Source organism: Sceloporus occidentalis, unplaced genomic scaffold, assembly GCF_023333645.1.
Source record: "Sceloporus occidentalis isolate IW3139 unplaced genomic scaffold, rSceOcc1.0.p SCAF_5, whole genome shotgun sequence".
Classification (NCBI taxonomy): Eukaryota; Metazoa; Chordata; class Lepidosauria; order Squamata; family Phrynosomatidae; genus Sceloporus; species Sceloporus occidentalis.
The window spans coordinates 29,832,469-29,854,917 of NW_028316985.1; the positions used below are offsets into that span (position 1 = coordinate 29,832,469).

General features: G+C 39.1%; 2 protein-coding genes across 2 annotated transcripts in view; one reads left to right on the forward strand and one right to left on the reverse strand.

Annotated features, from left to right (window-relative positions):
* LOC149311851 (synapsin-3-like) overlaps nt 1-22,449 on the reverse strand; it is a 245,201-nt gene that overhangs the window by 153,064 nt on the left and 69,688 nt on the right. The window lies entirely within an intron of this gene.
* LOC149311852 (metalloproteinase inhibitor 3) overlaps nt 1-22,449 on the forward strand; it is a 47,109-nt gene that overhangs the window by 15,417 nt on the left and 9,243 nt on the right. Inside the window, exon 2 of the mRNA XM_089528060.1 lies at nt 21,307-21,389. Within this exon, the coding sequence (XP_089384186.1) occupies nt 21,307-21,389 (83 nt within the window). The remainder of the gene's footprint in view (nt 1-21,306; nt 21,390-22,449) is intronic.

The window sequence follows — 22,449 nt, forward strand, 5'->3', positions numbered from 1 at the left end:
AGTAAACCTACGTGAGATCATAATTCTGGGAATTGTCATCCAAAGATAATGTTTCCAAACTCTATACAGTATTATAGTATGCAGAGAATTAATCTGGAGTACCTTCAGGGCTGAACTAGATGTAATTGTAGCAAGAAGTATTTGCCCTGTTCACTTATTTTATGGTGAACCACTTCTATACTTCCATTTAATCAACAGATCCCAGGATAGTCCACAATAAAAATCCAATGAAACAATACACTGTCCAATGTAATGAAAAGTAAGATTTCAAGGAACAAAATTTAAGAGGCGAGAACTCAAAATGTGAAGGTCCTGAAGGAAAAAAATTATTTGGTACCTAAAAGATAATGTGGTAGATGCCAGGCTGGCCTATTTTGGGAAGGAGTTTGATACATGGGTGCTACCACCGAGAAGACCCTTTCCCTGCTCACCTTTCTGTACCTCCGTTGATATGGCAGGAGCACCTGGAAAAGAGCCTCACTTGATTATTTCAGTGTGCAGGAAGTATGGTACCAAAAAATGTCAGGCCCACAGCCTGAATACACCAGATTCCATCTGATCTTGGAAGCTAAGCAGGGTCAGCTCTGGTTAGTACTTGGATGGGAATACATCAACGAATCCAGATGCCGTAGGCCATATTACAGAGGAAGGAACTGGCAAAACAACCTCTAAGTATTCCTTGCCTAAGAAAACCGTATGAAATGTATTGGGTCACCATAAGTAAACAGGCAACCTGAAGGCACATATCTTGTACCCTAGCTATATAGGGCTTCCAAGGTCAACACAGTAATAGTATTGAGAAACAGATTGGTGGGTCTTACATTAACAGGAAAAGCAGCATCAGTGTTCAGGTCATCATTTTGTTTCCATACCTTACTTTTCTCAGGCCATGCTTTTTGAAACTTTTCTCAATTCTGGGCTCATTTGTCAGAGCCAGAAGTGGAGAAAAGTGACTGACACAACCTATTCTGTGGGATAAAGTGAGGGAGGAATTTTCAACCCTCCTCTTCTGCACACAACTTATTGTTGAAGTTAGCTCCCTTCCCCTTTGTACAGAAACAAGATGGGTATGTGAATTATGGCCCTGTCCTACCAGTTTTGGTCTTTATACTCCTTCATGGCTAAAACAGCATCTTTCATTACACTGAACTTGAAGGTAGTTTTCCGTTACCTGCACCAGCAACTGCATTAGTAAAGATGATCTTACGCTTTTGAGCAGTATATGCCCTGCTGCTAATTATCTTATCAATAGATACTTCCAGTAACCAACCCCAAATAAGCAGTGGAATCAGCCAATCTGGACATGTGGAAAAATATTTTAGATTTCTAGGCACCATAAACAACAATTCTGGTGACTTGGCATCCTAGTTCCTGGAATTTTTCCAACCTTGAACATTATTTACAAATGCAAGGAGATAAACCTTAGCATCAACATACCTCAGTGACTAAAGAAAATAGGCGTTAGCCAGCAGGAGATTACAGATGGCTCAAGTGTTTCAAGATCTCTAGTTAAACTATAGTTCCCTTGTTAAAGTTCTGTATTTTTATTCCCAATCATTCATAGAATCATAGAATCATAGAGTTGACCGCACGGGCCATCCAGTCCAACCCCCTGCCATGCAGGAAATCCAAATCAAAGCATCACTGACAGATGGCCATCTAGCCTCCGCTTAAAGACCTTCAAGGAAAGAGACTCCACCACACTCCGAGGTTATTTTTGATTAGGTTATTTTTTAAATCATAGGTCTCCTAGGGGAACTGCTAGGAGATCAGCAGGGGAGCAGGAGATGTTAAGCTATGAGAAATGAATTGCTTTTGTCCTTGTCTGTATTGATAAGCATACAGAAAGTCAAGTATAGGTTTTGTGGAAACTCGCTGTGGACCAGACTTGTGTTTTTATCAAAACAATTTTCTTAATTTTAGTGGAATACACAGCAAGGGAAGCATGCTGACCCTTTGGTATTTCTGCACAACTTGAACAACTGCCATGCTCACACACACAGCCTTCCTATTTCCATAAACACATTTCAGGGGTGTACGTGTTCCTTAAATCATTGCATTCATCTCATTTTGCAAAACAGTAATCTAACACTTCATTACACTCAGTAAACAGTTGGCAGTGGAGTCTCTCTTGGACCATTCAGGTGCCTCAACCAGGCCTTGCACGGCCCATTTCAAGTATGGTATTTGCAGCAATAGCAGACAGCACCTGTGTGTATGTCTAGATGGGAATGACATGATAGTAAAAACACTTAAATAGATAGGTTCCTTCTGTTGGTATGTTCCTGAGGTGCTTATTTCCTCCAGTGCCCTATAGTTTAATTTGTGAGGGGAAGAAAGTCTTTTCATCTTGAGAAGTGAGCAGTATTTCTCACTTGTTCTTCAAAATTGGATTTGAATTACAATTCTTTCATTTGTAGCTTTTTCTTCCTGTCATGACAGAAATACTAGATGAATAGAAAACAGTAACACAAAACTTGTCTGGACTTCCCTTATGCTTTTAATAACTTAAAATCAGTGTGAAGCTTATATTATATTTAACATTATATTATATTTAATTATTTTTGTAGAATGTACATCATAGGCAGGTTCATTTTATCTATTTTAATTGATTGTATGTACAGTGCTGTGTAAATTTACAGCACTATATAAATAAAGCTTAATAATAATAAGCTTGTTGTAGAATGGAGATATAAGTACCATCATCTGCTATTGCCTGCATGTCAAACTATATAGGTGAATTAGAGTGTATAGGTGCTGGTAGAAAAGTTGATATCTCTAGTTGTGTAAGTACGTTACACATGGCTTTCCCAGCTATTTTTACAACCTGATCCTTCCCACTATTTAAAAGTATCTCCCACATGTATTTTCTTAACTGTGGGATTTTGATTCAACATATATATTTTTCCATTGTCTTCTTTACTCCATTCTCCCCATTTGTGTTTCTGTTTCTTTAGATTGTAAGGCTCCGGGAATGGAATCTGTTGCTTTATCTCTATTGCACAGTGTATATTTATGAACATAATATATGATGATTATGGTGGGAATTCAATTGGGAATTTATTTGTTACTGAAGTGCTATCCGAAACAGCAATAAGACTGTTGTGTTCTTTTCTGAATAGCAATATGATTTACTTCTAAGTAGACAAGAATAGGATTGTGCTGTCCTTTTCTTAGTGAAAAGCTCCAGAAATGAATAATGAACCCTGATATTACCTGAAAAAAATTAAAAGGAATGGGAAGGCTAAATAGCTTTAGAGCTGAAGAGCTTTCCAAAAGGAACCAGAACATGTAGAAAAAATTGTTTCATGCATTGATAATCAAAGCAAATCTGTAAGACATGATGATGAAAGTTAAGGGGACAGATATAATGAGCATGAATATGATAGTGGAATGGGGACATGGCTGGGAATGAAAGTTTTGCAGGTTTTATAGGGGTTCCTTGAAGACCTATGAAGCCAGTGTTTCCCTATCCTCAGATCATAAAAACTATTCTTTGGAAAACTGCTTCTAGAATCCCCCAGCCAGCATGGTCTTTTGCCACGTTCCCCTTGGGTATTCTGGAAATTTGATTCACAGAGTCTTTCCAAGCTGTATTCCCCATACCTGTTTTACAATCATTTCATATGTATGGGAGGGAGGGATGCATTTAGGGAATTGTTGTTAACTGTCCTCGACTTGAACTCAACTCACGATGACTTGTGGATGAGACATCTCTAAACCCCTCTAGCCTCTACTTCTTTGCTCAGGTGTTGCAAGCCCAGGCTTGTGGCCACTCTGATTGAGTCCAACCACCTGGCATAGATGTGGGCATCCTCTTTTTCTACTGCTGTCTAATTTTCTTAGCATTATTGTCTTTTCTAATGATTCATGCCTTCTCATGATGTGGCCAAAGTACGACAGCCTCAGTTTACTCATCTTGGCTTCCAGGGAAAGTTCAGGCTTGATCTGTTCGAGAATCCATTTGTTTGTCTTTTTGGTTGTCCACAGTATCCTCAGCACCCTTCTCCAGCACCATATCACAAATTATTTTCTTTCTTCTGGCTTCTTTCACTGTCTAGCTCTCATATCCATACAAGGTGATGGGGAATATAGTGGTTTGGACAATTCTAACTTTAGTGCTCAGTTGTATATCTTTACATTTTAGGACGTTGTCTACCATAATTCTTTCACAGCTGCTCTTTCTAGTCCTAGTCTTCTTCTGGTTTTTTTTACTATAGGCTCCATTCTGATCATTGGTGGATATTTTCCCATAAAGAATACTCTACTGTGTATAAATACATGCACACACACTCACACTTATACATAAATGAGAGAGAGAGATTGATTGATTTATTGATTGATTTATATGTCTAGATGACAAGAGAGGAAGAAGATAACAAGTCATTCATTGATGTTTCTTGCATGGGTTCTGGGCCCATGTGAATAAAAAAAGCAGACTAGCATACAGACCCTGGTTGGAAGACTTACATGTCATATAGCAATTGCCACATGAAGCCTGCCAGCAAGGGGTGGGATAGCAACCTAGCTTCAGTATTTTGTTTTTAGTTCCAGGCAGAATAGCCCAGATATTTATTTCTTAACTGATGGAGATTTTCTTTAACAAATGCTTTGGTCTTTGACCTATCAAAGGTGTTGGAGAGAACAATAAGAAAATTCTATGTAAGTATATCAGTAGGCAACACTAAGGTAGTTCTACTTGATGCTCTTTTACAAACTGTTTGGTATGCCTTTGGCCAGGGTTTCCAATGAAGCACAGAAAAATGGCCTCAGTGTGCCTTGTGCACAAGATAGCACAACATAGCAATGACCTTGATGACTTCCTGAACTTGCTCAGCTGCCTGCTTTGCTGTTTCGATCTTATGGCTAATTATTTGGAAAGCTGATTCTTGCCCTCTTCAAACATGCCCTTAATGCTGCACACTGTATGTGAATGTCACCAGAAATTTTTTCCCGTGCCCTGAAGGGTGCCTGAGTGCCACAGCCATGACCCCTGGCTGAGCAGGAGTGAAAGAGCCACTGTACACTGTCTTAGCCAGCTTTTAATTTCTGTTAATAGGTTAATTAAAATTCCGCCTCTCTCTTCAACCTATAGTTATTCTTCAGCCTTGGAAGGGAGGGCACTCTGGAGGATGCAGCTGCAGGGCAACCTTCCCTGGTTACCATGGAAAAGCTGTGAGGGCCAACTCACACTTTACTTTTTTGTGCACAGTTTATGCATATCTTCAGGGTGGGGGTGGTTAGGTAAGGTGTACTACTTAAGAAGCCATGTGTGCAGAAATTTAGTTTTAGAAATAGATAACTTGAAAATCTGTACAAGGCATGGATGAGAAAGGGCCAAGATTTCAAGAACATACTTTTAAAGAGAGAGTGCCCCTATCCACACATAGAACCTTATCACATTAGATGAATCTTGCTCAGAAACAGGATTTAAAAGCAAATGCGGGAGGTTTTTGAGACGACATTTCTCCCAAATAGAAATATGAGAAAATAAAGTTAATGGAAAATGGACAAAAACACCTTTTTACTTTCAGGAACTTCCTAAAGGTAAAAAGGTGTCATTTTTGTCCACTTTCCATTCACTTTATTTTAGTGTTATTTCTCTTTGGGAGAAATGTGTCTGAAAATCATCCCACATTTGCGAGGTTTTTCTACTTCTAAAATCCCGTTTCTGAGTGGGATTAGTTTAGTGTGATAAGGCTCGTAGTACAGAATGTATCTTGTAGAAATGTGTGTCTCTCCTCTAATCTTTGAGATCTTACACCTACTTAACCAGGGTCTGATCCTTGTTTGACTCACTTTTTGCAAAGATTTATCCTTTGGCAAAGTCATGTAGGTTTCAGAAATTATGGTGTGGAGAGAACACTACTGTGGTGTAGTGGTTGGAGCATGGACTCTGTAGATCAGGGTTCAAATTCCTGCTTGGCCATGAAAGCCCACTGGGTGATCTTGGGCAAGTCACACCCTTAGCTTCAGAGAAAGGCAAAGGCAAACTCACATCTTGCCAAGAAAACATCATGATAGGTTCACCTTAGGATTCACATAAGTTGGAAATGGCTTGAAGGCACACAACAACAAAAACAACATTAATTCCAATTGTAGATGTTTTGAAGCGATATGGAGAGACTTTGATCTGTGACATATGAAAGTAGAATGATTGATGACATGCCATAATGGGGGGACTGGGCTTGCTGACAAGTATCAGATCCCTAATTGAAATCGCTCACTCAGATCTGGTGTCTTTGTCTGTGTAGGCTGCAGCATGTCATGGCATGATATTTGTCTTAGGATTGGAGATGTGTGTGAGGGTAAATCACACTCTAGGAGTTTGAAGAACTGGGTTGTAGTCACTCACCAGCCTGGGTTGAGTCTCTGGCAATGATTATCCAAACCTGTAAACATTTAGAAAATGTCGTATCCAGAAGGCCTCCATATGGTGAAAAAATTAATGGCACCTACATTCTTGCCTGTAAAGGCATGAATATAATTTTGGCTTATTCTTATTTGCTAAGCTAGGGCTGTTTTTTTCTTCAGTAGCACAAGAGATATATAAGGAGCTGGAACCAAGAAGGTAGATTTTCCTAGTAACCCTATGAGAAATTTATAACAAAAGCAGAAAGATACAGTCTATGTTTCTTTGAATAAAGGCCTCTTTAAACCCATATGCTTTTAGTTTGAAGAAATTTCTATTAATTTTAGTTGTAGTAAAGAGGAAACAGGGAAAAACTGGCATAAAACTGTTTGAAATAATCATGTCATAATCGTGAACCCAGTAACTATTTCAGGCTTCACACCTATGTTACATATGTGAGGAACTAGGTCCCAGTTCACAGAACTAGAGTAACATCTCATATGCAAGCATATTTGTACTTAATTTACAGCCTTTTAAAGGCATTATTCTACACAAGAATTCTTCAAGTGTCAGATGCATTGAAGCTACAAACACAGTACAAGTTAAATTGTAGGGTGCTTTTGCAGATAGCAAGAAAAAGATGGGTTTAATTTAAAAGTGCAGTTATTAACCATTTGTTGCAGGAGTTACACATGGCTTTATGTCAGGGTTATGTCTTTGTATGGAAAATTTGTTCTCCCAAGTATCAACCCACAATTAAATGGTGTAAATAAAATGTCATTCTTGGCCAAGTTGATGTATTTATAGCTATTTTCATTGCTCTGGAAGTGGGATTGCCTAAGCATCCTAAGCACCTGTTGAGTTGGTGCCAGTCTAGTAAATAAAGAGATACTGATTGACATCATGTATTGAGTGTTTAGTAGTGTAAATCTCCACATATGAAGTTATGCACTGAGTGTGCTATGCAACTCATACATTGAATGACAACATTATATACCCACACCATGTGTGTAACTGGTTCCACTACCTGACACTGAATGTCCACATTGCACAAAAATGTCAAAACATTTCCGCAGAGGAATTTATGCATGCATAAGATGCTGGCAAGATTCCAAATATTCTAGAAATATTGGAAACAAGTGTCACAACTTTTTCATTAATTTAATATAGTGAGCACTTTGCTGCTATACCACTAAAGTAAAAAGCATTCACATAGCCCTTTGAAAAAGTGACCAACACCAGAAGGAGTGGGGAACTTTTTCAGCTTGTGTGGTGGTGGTCAAACTCTAAATCATGTAGTGTTTGGGTTTTGTTTTTTGCCTGCAGTGCTAGGCCCAAGGGTAAGCTAAAGGAATTCAGTAAGCCAGTGGGTAATTCTTTCTGGTTTGGCTGTTTCTCCATCAGGCATACCAAGCACAGATAAGTTATGTGCATATCTAACAAAGGGCATGTCCCAGTGAAACAGCTTTCAGGCCTACAGTGCACAGCCCAATGCTATGCAATTAATTTAGGATTAAATTTTTAACAATTTAAATATCTTTTAATAATCTACTTTCTCCATTCACTGATCCAACAGTAGCTGATGGTTCCAAGCCAAATGGGGACATTCTGGAATTTGCATTCAAACTCACAGGCAGATTTCCTATCCTTCCCTTACCATGTTGTGAAAATTTACTTCTAAAGCGAGGATTCTTTGAAGGATCTTCAGTGACTATGCCTAGTGCTGAAATGCACATTCCCATTAGTAGTGTACAGATTATTTCCCCTTGGAGTAAGGCTTCATTAGGGATAGCCAGAATAATGCACTGATATGCCCGTTCAATGTGTACATTTAGAATTGAGGGGAAAAGTTTGGAGAGGCAGGGATAGTAACCATCTGGGTAAGATCATAATTTGTACAAAGTATTAAGTATTGGTCTAATCTTGGAGAAAGACAGCGTGCGGAAAGAGTTGTGCATAGGTTGCATCCTAGTTAAGTGTGTGTGTTCCTTTTGGCCTGGACAGCTGCTTAATCTATCATCTTGGGCAGGTTTTCTAATATGCAGGAAAGAATTTGTGGGGCCCACCCAATCCTCCCTGATGTCTGTCCATGTTTCCAAACACCTCTTCTGCTAACTGTGGTAGCTCCTACGTGCAAAAATGTGTGCAAAACATGTGATCAGTAAAGTCTCATCTCCTTACAGAAATGCTGGCACCCATCCCAGTGGGGTGAGGTTTTGGAGAAAGGAGAGAAGGCCCTCTGACATGCCAGTGAAGAACTGTAGAAAGCATGGGCTCTCACTCTTGCAAAGGGTCATACTGAAAAGGTCAAGAAAATGACCCAGTTTTCTATGTTTTTAAGGAAAATTAACTGAATGAATGTGGACTGCTTAAATAGCTACCCACCCATTTAATTTTAGGCAGTGGAGAAGACTGTAGGTAGTCTAACTACTTAGGGAACAGTTTATATATGTGAACGACAAGTTTATTGCAAACAGAGCAAGTAAGATACAGGGATTAACTGGTACACATTCAAAACTGGCACCCTAGAATTTAATGACAGTTAATTAAAATTTAAAAAATCTGTATTATTTTTGTGTATATTAATAAACCTGTAAGTCTTCTATAAAGAAAAAGTGATGACTCTGAGTAGCTATATACCAGCCTGTAATATCATCACACAACCCATCTTTAGCTGCCTTGCCAGTTGTTCTGAAGTGTAGGCGGCAGCATTTGGTGAGGGCTGCCTGATATTTTACTGAAATAATGGATGTGGAACAAGTTGCCCTTGCAGACTTTTCTTACCAAATTACACTGCATTGAAAACAATCTTATCTTTTCTCATAAGCTCCAATTTGTTTGCCATCTAACTACTCACTAGACACATATGAAACAATAAATATGAGATGCACTTTCCAGCAAGGGAGCAAACGATCCTGCAGCGATAAATTCTTACTGTAACTGGCTGTGCATTTCATTAAAATAGCATACGTTTTCTATTGGGCTTAATTTCTTTCCCCATTGATACTCCTAAAATTTTGGTATGGGGGTTCCATAGAAAAGTAGTTTTGGAAATGTGAATCTTATCAAACTAAATTTCCCTTCTTTTGTTTCCTTGCACTAAAGAATAAAAATCCACTTTGATCTTGTTGGTAGAATGGAGAAGAGTTTGGCTATGTGTAGCAATAGGTAGTAATTTCATTTTGATTTATCTCAGTGTGCTAAATGGACAGAGGGTAAAGAAAATAGGACCAATCAAATGCTGATTCAGATTTACAGGTATGTTTTCTCATGGGTTTGTGTGTAATGGAGTGAACACAGTGGGTCATTTGTCTTAAAGCATCCTTGCACTAAAATGTCCATGCATGTAAAAATGTACACACTGGGAATTCACATATGCCTTCGCACTTAAAATGTAGATCTCCATCTGCCCTTCTGGCAATTCCAAGTTTTGACCACAGCCTAACAGCTTAGGCTGCTTGATTTCGAGCCATATATATTAGGGCTAGGCTGACAGCCATCAGAGAGGTGAAGCACACAATGAGATGTACTATAACCAACCAGACTATTGTTGCTCAACTGTAGTGCTTTTAAAATAATGAAGGGTACAATTATGGATAGTACACAGAGAACATGTACCCAATCTCCTTAAAGTGTTGAAAATTTGTTGTACATTAATTTCATTTAGAGCTTTCCAAGGAAGAACAACATCAGTATTGGAAAGACCCTCACCATGGTCCCAGCTATCCATATTTCTGCGGAGGCTGAGATATACATAAGTGACTCTGAGCATAAGTATAAGGTGGGCAGGCCTTATACTGGTGAAGTCAGTCCTTCAGATATGTCAGTGTTAAACTATAAAGGACTTTAAAGATTTTCATCAATGTGTCCAGAAGCAGCTGGAACCCAGTACAGCTGTTTTGTCTTTTTTTTCCAGAGGGTTGCATATTCTCTCCATGTGGCCCCTGTTAACATTGTGGCCATCCGCATAGAAGATATCGCAGTAGTGATATGTTCATAGTGTATGTAACTGTGATGTAACTAAAACACGATCTAGGCTAGTTGGGCAAAGGGATTTCTAACAAAGGTCATGCTAGTTGGACTAGTTGAGCAGATGCATTCCTAACATTAGCAGAGATATGAGCATTCAAGGACAAGCTTTCTGGAGCATGTTGCTAGTTACTGTTAGACAAGTTGTCGAGCTAGATGCTGAACTACAAGATGGTTATAATTAGATGAAACTTTTAGATTGAACTAAAGTTTTCTTGCAGGAGGATCCAGTGAATCTCTTTGGTGGTGGCAGGTGGGGAAAAACCATTAAGGAGGTTTAAAATTGTTATCAGAGTAATTTTAACATAAATATAGCTTTCTTTAAACAATGACTTTGTGGGATAGTTTCTGTCTTCAGCTGAAGACACAAATCACTGTGCAGAAAAAATGCAAGGAGTGAGTTAATGTCTAAAGTCCAGTATTTCTTTATTGCGAATTCTGTTACTGTCTGTACTTTTGTATCAGAAAAGACTGCTACATAATCAGAGGAACAGAAGCTATAACTGTATTTTTTGTTCATGTGATATATTGGTTGCCACATCCTACTGGGTTACTTTAAACTCAAAGGATATGAATACTGATATTGTAATCGCATAAATATCTGGTGTGGATGCATTTACAGTAACGTGTACAGTTTTCATTGTTATAACTCAAAAAGGTTGTTGAAAAGGTGGAGGAAAATGAACTAAAATAGTAAGTGGTTGAAGTAACTCCAAACAAAGAAAGATTTGGGGATATTTACTCTAGGGGGGGAAGTGAGTAAGTGGGGAAATGACAGAGGTATTTAAACCTATTCCTAGTATGGGGAAAGTGTCAAAACACCATTTCTCCTCTTTTATATAATATACTGGGTCATGCAGTGTAGTACTCCATCTGAGGAGATACCTCAGAGCAGACAATAATGCTCAGTGTGACTACCCGACTACCCTATTCATTTACTTTAAGGCAAAATATTCAGCAAGATGCACAGTGAAACCCCTAGTTTCCCAAGCTTTATTATAACTGAGCCTGCTACAGTGGCCCACTTTATTGATGGGCTAGCCATCTATCGATTGGAGTTCCCAAAGATCAGCATGCCACATATTATTCAATGATGGCCTATGCATGCAGGTGTGCCAACATGGACATGCATGTGCCATTTCCCATTGATTAATAATGGGCTTAAGCTCCCATGTTTTTTCCTACCCAGAGGTGGGCCAAGAAGAAAAGGGCCCACTATACCAAGCCAAGTATATGTAACTGAAACTATGCCATGTGGCTTTCCTATTTACCCCCCTTCCATTTTCTTCTTTCTCTTCTGTTGTTTCCCCAAATAAATTTTTAGATTATAGGGACCTGAAGGAGGTGGACTATACACATGTCTATGAAGTACCATGCATGCTCCTGGTATTATATATGTAATGGTTATAACAATAATAATGACATTTTGTTACTTTGAATCAGAGAAGTAATGTTAGGTTTCTGCCATTACTACTTGATAGCCTGAACAAATCATACATGGCCATGTGAATTACACATAAATATTTATGTGTAAATGTTTTGTTTCAGTAGCACATGTCTTCAAGTTTCTTGTTGACTCCTGGTGACCCTAAGAATTTCATAGGAGGAGGCAAGGAGGTGGTTTTGCCAGTTCCTTCCTCTGAAATATAGCATACAGCACCTGGTATATGTTTGTGATATCTATCTAAAATTAAAGTTGTTGCCTAATAGTCTCTTAAAGTTAGTTTGTGAGCCCTCCCTGCCTCTCCACACAGGATTTCATGGCAGAGGGTTCCATGGAACAGGGATTCATCAGTCAAAGGACTTGGGTCTGATTTCTTGCTTCTAAACTATACAGCACTGTTCATTAGAAAGTTCATTCTAACCAAGAAAAGAGCCAGCATGGTCTGTAAGATATTTGCATATAAAGCTGGGTCTGTGTCTGTGTTGCAGAAATAATCCAATTTGACACCACTTAAACTGCCATGGCTCAAGGCTGTGGAATTATTGGAATAATAGTTTTGTGAGACATGTAACCTTCCCTGTCAGATAGTTCCAGAACAACAATAAACTACAGTTCCCAGCATTAAGTGTGGATGCATCCCGAGTACCTCTGGAAATAGGTGCATGTGTCTCCCTTGATGTTTTACAGTGCGCTTCTCAAGGTCCCTGCCTTCAGTTTTTCCTAACCCCATCCTTTTTCTCCACTTGAGAAGCAGAGTCGTATTCCTTTTTTTTTTTTTTTTTAACTGACATTAGAATTTAGGTGTCTGGCAGAATGATGCTGCAATTGGATTCTTATTCTCCCAGACTGCCTCTGTATCCATGTTGGGCTTAGACACCCCTGCCATCTTAAGTGTATCTAAGAAATGTTGCTTAGTTGGAACATCTATTTAGGCTGGTCTTTAAAACAGCACCATCTGAGCATTTCAGTGCTGTATTGATGCTTGATCATGTACCTCTGCTAGAGAGGGTACTTTCTCTGTCTGGCAAGTACACTGCTGTATTTGGTTCTGCCTCCTGCAGGAGTAGTCAAGCTGTTACTCTTACTGACAGCTAAAGGCATTATCAGTTCAGCTTTGAACAGAAGAATCCCTGTCACTGAAGGAAAAAAAAAAGTCTTCCACCTCGCCAGCTGTGCAAATGATACTATTTGTCATTGCACATCATTCTGTTTTTACTATAATAATGTATACTGATTTGCTCTAATATGTCCCTTGAGAAAGGAATTCCTCTTTGCTTTTCGCATAGACTAATAAACTATGGCACAAACTGCACATGGTAGCAATTCCCCATCTTTGGGGAGCCTTCATATATTTTTTTTAAATAGCTGCAACTTTGTGATTTGCAATTGGATAGCAAGGTAACTTTATTGTAGTCATATTGAAAGTGCAACCCAGGTTTCTCCCTTTCCCACCTGCTCCTAAGTTGGGATGATCTGGGATCAGTTGTAGATTTTAAAAATATATCAAGGTGCCATACTTTTAGTTTTAGTTTTTCTTCTCCTATTTTTTCTGTAACACCTTTGTGGAAGTGCCCAGCCATACTAGGGAATACTAAGGTATGGTTGAAGAATGTGTGGCTCTCCAAAGGTTGCTAGACTGTGCCTCCTGTCAACCTTAGCCAAGTGATGAGGAATGATAAAGGTTGCATTTCAGCAACATCTGGTGAAAGAAATGCTACCTATCCCTGTGCTGATATATTCAAGAGAGTTTTCAAATATGTATTCTAGTATTAAAATGCTTTAGTGGTAGCTATTTCATAGTCCATTCTGTTCTACTGGAAATCAGGTGAAAAACTCTGCTTGTGTATTAATGAGCTATTGTTCAGCATGGAATTTAGGAGAGGGTCCTATGAGAAGGAGGACAGGGGTGCTTACTTATTTTTATTGCTAAGATCAGTATTCTTCTGACCAACTGCCATGTGAAAAGTTGGGAAGAGACCAGCCAGCATAAAACACAACATGCAGAAACTGAGCAATAAAAGTTTTTCTCCTTTGTGCAACTTTGTTTTTCTTCCTGACATAGAGCTATAAAAGAAAACGGGGCCATGCCAGAAAAAGTGATTAGTCCTATGGCAATTCACTGCTATTGTGACTGCAATTGGGAGTTGGCTCCCCCCCCCCTCCACTCCTGTCCTGGCATTCACAGTAATCTGCTTAAAAAGCTAGATACTGTAGAAATACGTGCCTAAAGATGACTGCCAAAGTAACACTAAATGATGACAGCTGTTTGGGCATTCAGGGTGTTTGGGGTGGTTTACTGTTTTACTGGATTGCAAGACATCCATGTACACATGAAAGGAACAGGGTCTTTACATTCATTTAATGAATAAAATCATTTGGCTTAGTCCCTAAAATGTTATGTTGTGGCAGTCATAGTTTGTGCAAGAGCCTAGCATATGCTGGCTTTTTGTACAAAACCTAGTATAAAATGGAAGGGCTAAGCTATCAGGTGGAATTTTCATAATCACTCTGTCCACTGTTTGAAATTGCAGACAGAATTACAAAGATACACATGTGCTTTAATCCTTTTTGGCATTCATGCTGTATAGCTCTCAAGAGAGCTGGCCCAGACAGTCAACCAAAAAAAGGTTTTGAAAAACTGTTTCCTGAGCAAAAATAAATTGTTTATTTTTTATATTTGCACAAGCATATGGAAAACGTGTATCCTAATGTAAATACTTGTATCTACACATGCCAACAACAATCAGATTGTTAAGAATTGGATTGTTTGGTTGTTTTGGAGCTACAATTTAGCTGTCATGCTTTTCTTATCAGAGACTTGTATGCCTCCCCAATTTAAAACTACATAAATAATTACAAATAATCCGTGAGCCCTTGCCAGCTGCTCTGATCCCACAAAATGACTTGACCCCCCCAAACCCCAAAGTACTCAGAAACATTCTTCTCTGACTGTTTTCATAGGCAGCACTTCAAAGTGGCTGCGGTTTTAAAATATGCTGCTATTTTGGTGTTCACTTGTGTGGGATAAAATTTCCCATCAGTAATGGTAGGATTGTAATAGGACTCCAGAGGAAAGGAGAGAGTTAATGAGTATGTTCTTTTTGCTGGCTTCCATGTGGTGTACTGATGTAACTTTTAGAAGGCTCCATGCTTCCTCTGAGTATCCATTGCCTTCAAAACCCCCATGAAATTAATGGGGTTGACATAAGTCAACAGTGACTTGAAGACACATACATTCACGTTTCCTCCAGGCTAACCAAGACTAGTGTCAGAAATCACAGCAAAATCAAGTGTAGCTTAAAGTCCCAACTTCCCCTTTTGTTATACTGGTGTTAGATTTATGTGTGCTCTTTCAATTAACATTCTTGGAGCATCTGCTTGCCGCTGTCCACTTTCTGGTGGACAAGTATGGCCCAAGGATAATAGGATCCTGGAGTTCAGCGCTGAGGTCTAGCCTAACTGCACCACTGAGAAGTATGGCCAGTGAAAATGGTAGTGGCTGGGCTGGCAGGTGTTATCCCACTGAAAGATGGGTGTATGTATCTGAAGAGGCCTTAGGTAAATATAACTGTTATACTAGATTTAGTAAGGCAAGAGATGTGAAATTTTGGGAGCAAATGTATAAAGGCTCAATGAGAAATACTCTTTGGTCATTCTTCCATATGCATCAGATCGCATGTATATTCTACAAATCCTGATTGCATCGCTTGACAAAATACCAGCACCAGACTCCTAAATACTGATTCGGATACCTGAATAAGCATGCATGGTATATTTGCAAATAACAGTGGATGTATCTGGCAAGGCAAACAGTGCCAACATGTCCATAGCTAGCTGCTAAAACAAACAAAAAACTTCCAAATGACTTTTTAAAAGTGTGTTTGATATTTAACTACCAGTTGTGACTGCAAAGCAGTCATTTCCTAGTATCCACTTAGTTAAGAATAGCCCTGGTGACATATATGGAATTATTCTGCATTAAGTGGTTTGTGGATTGCAGCTTTAATCATTTACAGCCTCATCCTAAAATGCCTTTTTCCTGTGATTTTACAAACCAGTAGCTTCCGTGGCCACAGCTAAACCAACCTTCTATTTCCAGTAGAGCCAAGCCAGTCAGCTTTAGTCCATACCAATACTCCCATGCTCCTCCCACTGTTAGAATGAGCATTTTTCTTCATGCAGTAATATGCCACTACTGTGCTAATTCAGCAACACTAGATGTTTCTGTGTAGCTAGTTCTAAGAAAAGTTTGTTTATTTATTTTTCCCAGTGCCCCTTGCTGATACACAGTACTTAAAAACCTAATCTTTTGCAATCTTGCAACAGAATCCTCAACCATTAGCACAGTTTAGCCTTGTTCATGCTTGCTTCCCATATATGCTCAGAATTCAACAGTGTTTTAATGACAGACGTTGCTCACTATCGGTGGTGGCTGTAAAGCTGTTGTTTGGGTGAAAATTGCTCAGTGCCATTTAGCATTACACTCCACAACTTTGTTGTTGTGTGCCATCAGGTTGTTTCCTACTTAAAGCAATCCTATCAAAGGGATTTATTAGTAGATTTTTTCAGAGCAGGATTGCCATTCTCTGAGGCTGAGAGAGTGTGACTTGCCCAAGGTTGCCCCCTGGGTTTACATGGCCAAGTCAGGATTCAAATCCTAGTCTCCAGAGTCATACCCCAGTGCTCAAATCACTACATCATGCTGGTTCTCACAGCTGTATATCTCAGGACCTATACAGCCACTTACCCAGAAATGGAAAAGAAGCAAAGAAAGAATCCATAATTAATTAGGGTGTTTTTAACATACTTATGCTTATTGGTGTTCGTGTATTCTTGCACGCCATTAAAGTCACTATATATTATAATGCTCTCAGTGTATGAGATAGATTTATATATACATTCTGAGCTTTTCTGAGGGATTGCAGTCCAAAAAAACCCCCTTTTCTCTGGAATAGCACAACCCCCCCCCCCACACAAACAAAAACAAAACAAAAGCGAAAATAGAAACCCTGTTCCATATACTGCATTCAGTTTCTGCAACTGAGAAGTTGTAGTCCTCAAAGTAGGTGTTCAAAATGTTGGTGTTCATATGTTCTGTCATTTTTGGCATGAGAACTCCTGGCTCTACTTAGAACACAAAGTACAAGACTTGTGTACATAGTAGGATATAGCTTTTGAAACTCATACTCTCTGAGCAAACATGTATTGTCTCAAAGAAAACTTTGCTAAAGCCTAAGTCACATTCTGAACTGACTTGCATTATTTTCAGATCACAGTAAAATCAATGGCCTAAATCCATTTTTTAGCCTCAACTAAATAGACCTACTGAACCAGTGGAAGGCTGACAAGTTAATACTTACATATGTTTCACTGGTTGGGTCTATCTTAGTTGGGACTAACACTTGAGTTTGGATTAACAGAATTTCATGGCTTTCAAATACCATGTAGTTTTTTTGTTTGCCAGGTAGGATGGAGAGAGGCAGGGCAGATAGCTAAATCTAAGGTTGCCCCTGAACTCTACAAAAAGTGAAACTGTGCTTACAGTGTTCATTTCCAGGGCATTCAGACCAGTATACAGCTTTTAACCCACCAGGCCTGCAGGCAATACTCCGTGCTATCCTTTCCCAATCTGATATCCTCCATATGTTTTGGACTGTAGCTGCCAGTATTCTTGGCCGTTTGACATGCTGGGTGAAAAAGATAGGACACAGATGTCCAAAACATTGGAGCAGTGCCAAGTTGGGGAAGGGTGGTCCAGGCCAATACATTTTGCACACCCAAGTGCAAAATTGTATACTTTCATCAGAGTTAAGTTTCACACATACACACTCAGCAATCTGAGAACTTTTCCAGTATTACAGCTTTTAATGTTTTTAATTTTAAAGATTCTTCCAAGAGCCTTTGTACTGTACCAGTACTCTCTATTGTGCAGAAAGATCAGCCTACAGCACACACACACAATAGTCCATTTCAATTGGGGTTGAAAATACAAGATTGGGAAAGAGAAGGGGACATTGTTAGATATTTTCAGCCACTTGAATTCTCAGGTAGACTAGTCTGAGGGGGCGATGCTAATCTTTTCAAGCAAAGGAGCTTACAGCTTTAGTGCTAAGGCTCTACAGAATGTTTAAAAAAGTGGGGAGAGAGGCACTGGAACAGGACACTATAAAGAAGAAGGAATTGGTATATTTTTCTCTCATTCAACTGCTACTGCTGTTCCTTTCATTTTTGTCAAGAAAACAAAGGGGGGGGGGGTTGGATGGGGAGGCTACAAGAAGTGATGTGCAAAAGTGTTGGAGAAATACCCAGTTTCAAGGAACCCCCAGTTATCTAATCTTGCCCTATTCTAGTCTAGTATTTGAATTGTAGCCATATGGTGTCTCTTATTTGCAGAACAAATGTAAAGTTACCTAAAATCCTTCCGTGATAATTTCACCAGTCTTACAAAAATTCATTGATGAAGTAGAGTTAGTGTAAAAAAAGCTTATGCTGCCAATTGCTTTTTTAAAATTCGTCACAAAGGTGCTACAAGATTCTGTTGTGTAAAAATTAATTAAAACTCCTCAGATATACCAGTTCAGTTGGCATTTCAAAAATTTCACTTCAGTTAACAGCTCAATAGCTTGTTCAGTAAGAACATCAGTCCATTGACTGTTCCAGTTTAGGGGGCTGTGTTTGCCTTGAGTTTGTCTGTAAATAAACATTATCTTCTTGGATATAGGCCATTGATAGGATGTTCCCCATCCTATCATATCAGCAAAGTTTCATTTCTCTCTTTCTTCATTTTCTCAGTGGACTATGATAGGGACTTGCTTCTTTGCTTAGTAGGCAAGATTTCTTGAGGAAAGGGATCATGAAACACTGATTTAGGTCAAATGTGTTTTTCTGGTTCAGCTCATTAATATATTGTTTTACTAGAAGTATGGTTTCCTAGTTCTGCCACAGAAACAGTACAGTCACATAGCAGATGAGTAAATGAAATAATCGTTGCAAAAACAGCAACTTCAAAACTTGGCTTGATTATAAAATCCACATATCATTTGCTAATCTGCATGTGTTAGAAAAAGTACAATTACACACTTTCCTCCTTCCACCTGCTCCATCCTCCTGTCTTTACCACTTAGTTCTTTCTTGAGCAACGTTGTTGATATATGCTGTCTCTCAGGATTGGGGATAATTTCTCTAGATTTCAGAACAAAAACCTGAGACCTAGGGATAGCCCCTAGTAGGTCTTGATCCATTAAACATCAGCCACAATTTCCCAGAGCATGTTATGTGGATAAAAAAGAGGAGAGTCTAAGAAATGGGGAAAAAATTTTGGTTGAAAATAATGTTTTCGAAGTTATGCGTTGATCAGAAGAAAACTATTTCCACCTCTGTTTAATTCCTTTGCAAATGCTGCTTTCATGGAGAAATGGGAGTTGTAGTCCAGCCAAGGAAAATCCCCACCCTTATTTCAACAGTTTTTCAAATCCTTCTGTTAACAGATAGGAGTTGTAATTGAACTAAAGAAGCATTCCAAAGCAATTTTTTTTAAAACTGCTTTTAAAGGATTGTGTCTATTAACCAGTGTTCCATATTGCATATATTTTCTTTCCCCCTCTTCCCCATTATTAAGCTGTGGAGTCCTCCCTCCCTTCCCAGAATAATAGCAACAACAAAGCAATAACAGCCACTGTCAATACTAAATAGTGGAGAAAGGAGGAGGAGGAGGATTATGATGATTATGATGATTATGATGATAACAATGATAGAGCAACAGGGCAATAGAAACCAATATGGCAATCCTATCCATGCATATCTGTTCAGAAACAAGCCTGATTGAGTTTAATGGAACTTAACAGTTCTAAAATTCCAAGAATGTACTGACTTCCAGATTTCTTTTTTGGTGGGGAGTACAAAGGTGGAAAAACTGGGGAGAGGAGGAAAGGAGAAGGACAATGAGTTTACTTAGTCAATGTAGGGGTAGAAGGAGAAAGAGGATGAAAGTAAGCTAAAGCTGGGGAAGCAGGGAGGAGACATGTGACAAGGAGATGGGAGATGGAAGAAAATAAAGAAGGGAAGGAGAAGTTATTTAGGATGAGGAGGAGGCAGCAGGAGAGAGAAAAGAAATGAGCTAGAGAGAAGACTTTTAACTTGGAGTTGTAGGGAGGAGAAAGAAGTCAAGAGAGAAAGAGAGAGAAAGGGACTAAAGAATGTAGGAGATGAGTGTGGGCAGGAATTGTCAAGGGGTAGGTAGGAAAAGAATACCTAGGGTAGGGTAGCTAGGGTAGAATGAGAAGAAAAATGAAGGGAGGAAGTGAAATCAAGAATTAAAAAGAAAGAAAGAAATCAATTGCCTTAGCAGAAATGAAAAACATATTCATACTATTCTTTTTATTATCAATGATGCAACCTACATATATCACACACCAAGAAATGATACTGTGTTGTGGCTTCAGTCATAGTCATAGGAAGGAAGGTGAAGGTGAGGAAGGGAACAAGGGAGAAAAGCTGCAAAGCAATCAGTAGTATGTACTATATTCAGGGTCTCTTGGGACAACTTAATATTTTCCTTTGACCTTTTCCTACTGTTCAGCCTTGGTGCTGCCTGTGGAGATTTTCAAACAGGGGCGGGGTTGCTCCCCAGTCCTTATCCTGTCCTTAATCCATCCATGACTGCAATGGTGTGATGCCAACATTAATCTGTCATTAAAGCGGCATTGCATTAACGCAAACTTCCGTTAATGCAAAATGCTGGCCTATGTCACTTTAATGACAGGTTAATGCAAGATAATGATGGGATCTGCACGGCTTCATCTGAAAGCCTTTCACATGATTGCCGTCATTTGTGCTTCCCAGATGGGATAAGTGCAAATCTCGTCTGCAAGTCCTTCCCACGATCATGCGATAGTCCCCTGTGACTGGAGAAGTTTTGAGAGAGAGAGACCCCTGGAGACTGTATAGCAGCCCCTGCAAAAGCAGAGAAATTCTTTTTAAGACAGTGCTGAAGAAAAAGGACTGGGTCTTGGGATCTGGGAACCCTAGGAACCCATTCTCAGTTTCAGCCCCTCAGCTCTGGAACTCTCTCCCCCATGAGCTCCGTACAGTCACCACCCTTGATGGTTTTAAGAAGAACCTGAAGTCCTTTTTATTCCGCCAGGCTTTTCCCCCATGAGCCTGCTGGCATCTTTCTTCCTCCCCTGGCAATGTAATTGGTGGATTCCATCTATCCAGCCATTTGTATGGGGTTGTTTTGCATGGTTTTAACTGTTTTTAACTGTTTTTAATTGTTAACTGTTTTATTGGGGTTTTTTTGTAATTGGATATTGTGTATGTTGGGGAATTGGGTTATGATGTTTTAATTGTTTTTGTTTGCTTGTTGTGCACCGCTGTGATCTTTGGAATAGTGGTATAGAAATAAATTATTATTATTATTATTAGGTGGAGATGGTATTGAGCTCATGCCAGTTATTCATAAAATTTTCTCCTTTCATTACAGTTATCCGAGCCAAAGTTGTGGCAAAGAAGCTTATGAAAGATGGACCTTTTGGCACAATGCGATATACTGTCAAACAGATGAAGGTGTGTATGGAGATATCCTGTCTAGCTGGACTGAGAAAGCAAAACATTTGATTAGAAATGCCATAGTCTGAAACTCATTGTTGTGGAACACATTTTTATCCTTATGAATACACTTGCCAGGTCTCTTTACCAGTGAAAGTGAAAGAAACAAAGATGACTTATATACATGAGCAATCTTGTTTTCTCCATATAATATTGTGCTCATATGTACACACTTGGAAGAAACTATATGGTGACTTGTGGAAATTTTTTTAAAAAGTATAGAGTAGGTTGAAGTGAAATTTCTGGTCTGGATTGGAACCTGAACGTATGGAGCGTATGGAGATTTAATTCTTTGCATATACACACTCATGCTACTTAGACTAAAATAAAAGCTTCCCCTTATTAAAAAAAAAAAGGAAAAAAGCATGCATGTATGGAAAGAGGGGGGGATAGAGGTCAGTCCAGAACAAACCTGCAACAAGGACAAAAGGGTTGCCAGTCTCTCTCAAGAATGCTGGTACACTTTTCCAGTTTAAAGTGGGCCAAGCTGGAGAGTACTTCGCTAATATAGTAGCAAAAATTGTCACTACTTTCTTCATTTTAAAATTTGGAAGAAAAAGCAATCTTTGGGTTGTGACTTAGCAAAAGAGAATGCACTCCAAGCAAACTTCTGCCTTTCTAAAGGCAAGGGGAATCCAGTCTATGATTACCTTACCCATCCTTCTAAGTCCGCAAGGTGAACCGGCTGGTTATGCACATGGGTGCGACAGATCCTTTGGGCTCAGAAAACCTCATAGTCATTGCAGAATCTATATTTTTAAAAATGCTTAACATAAGACACTGGGAGAAAAGGTAGTAGCAAATGAAAAGAAATGTGAAGTAATTCTACATAATCCTATCCATAGCATTCTACTTGTATTCTAGCTCAACATGGTGCTAACATGCATTTGGATGTCAGAGGCAGAGCTCTGCCTCATGCTGACATTTATCTGCCCCATTCAAGTTTAAATGCCAAGTAGGTCCAATGTCTACAAGTCTCCCAAAGAGGAGAATGTTGCCTTTCTTCCAGTATGACTTA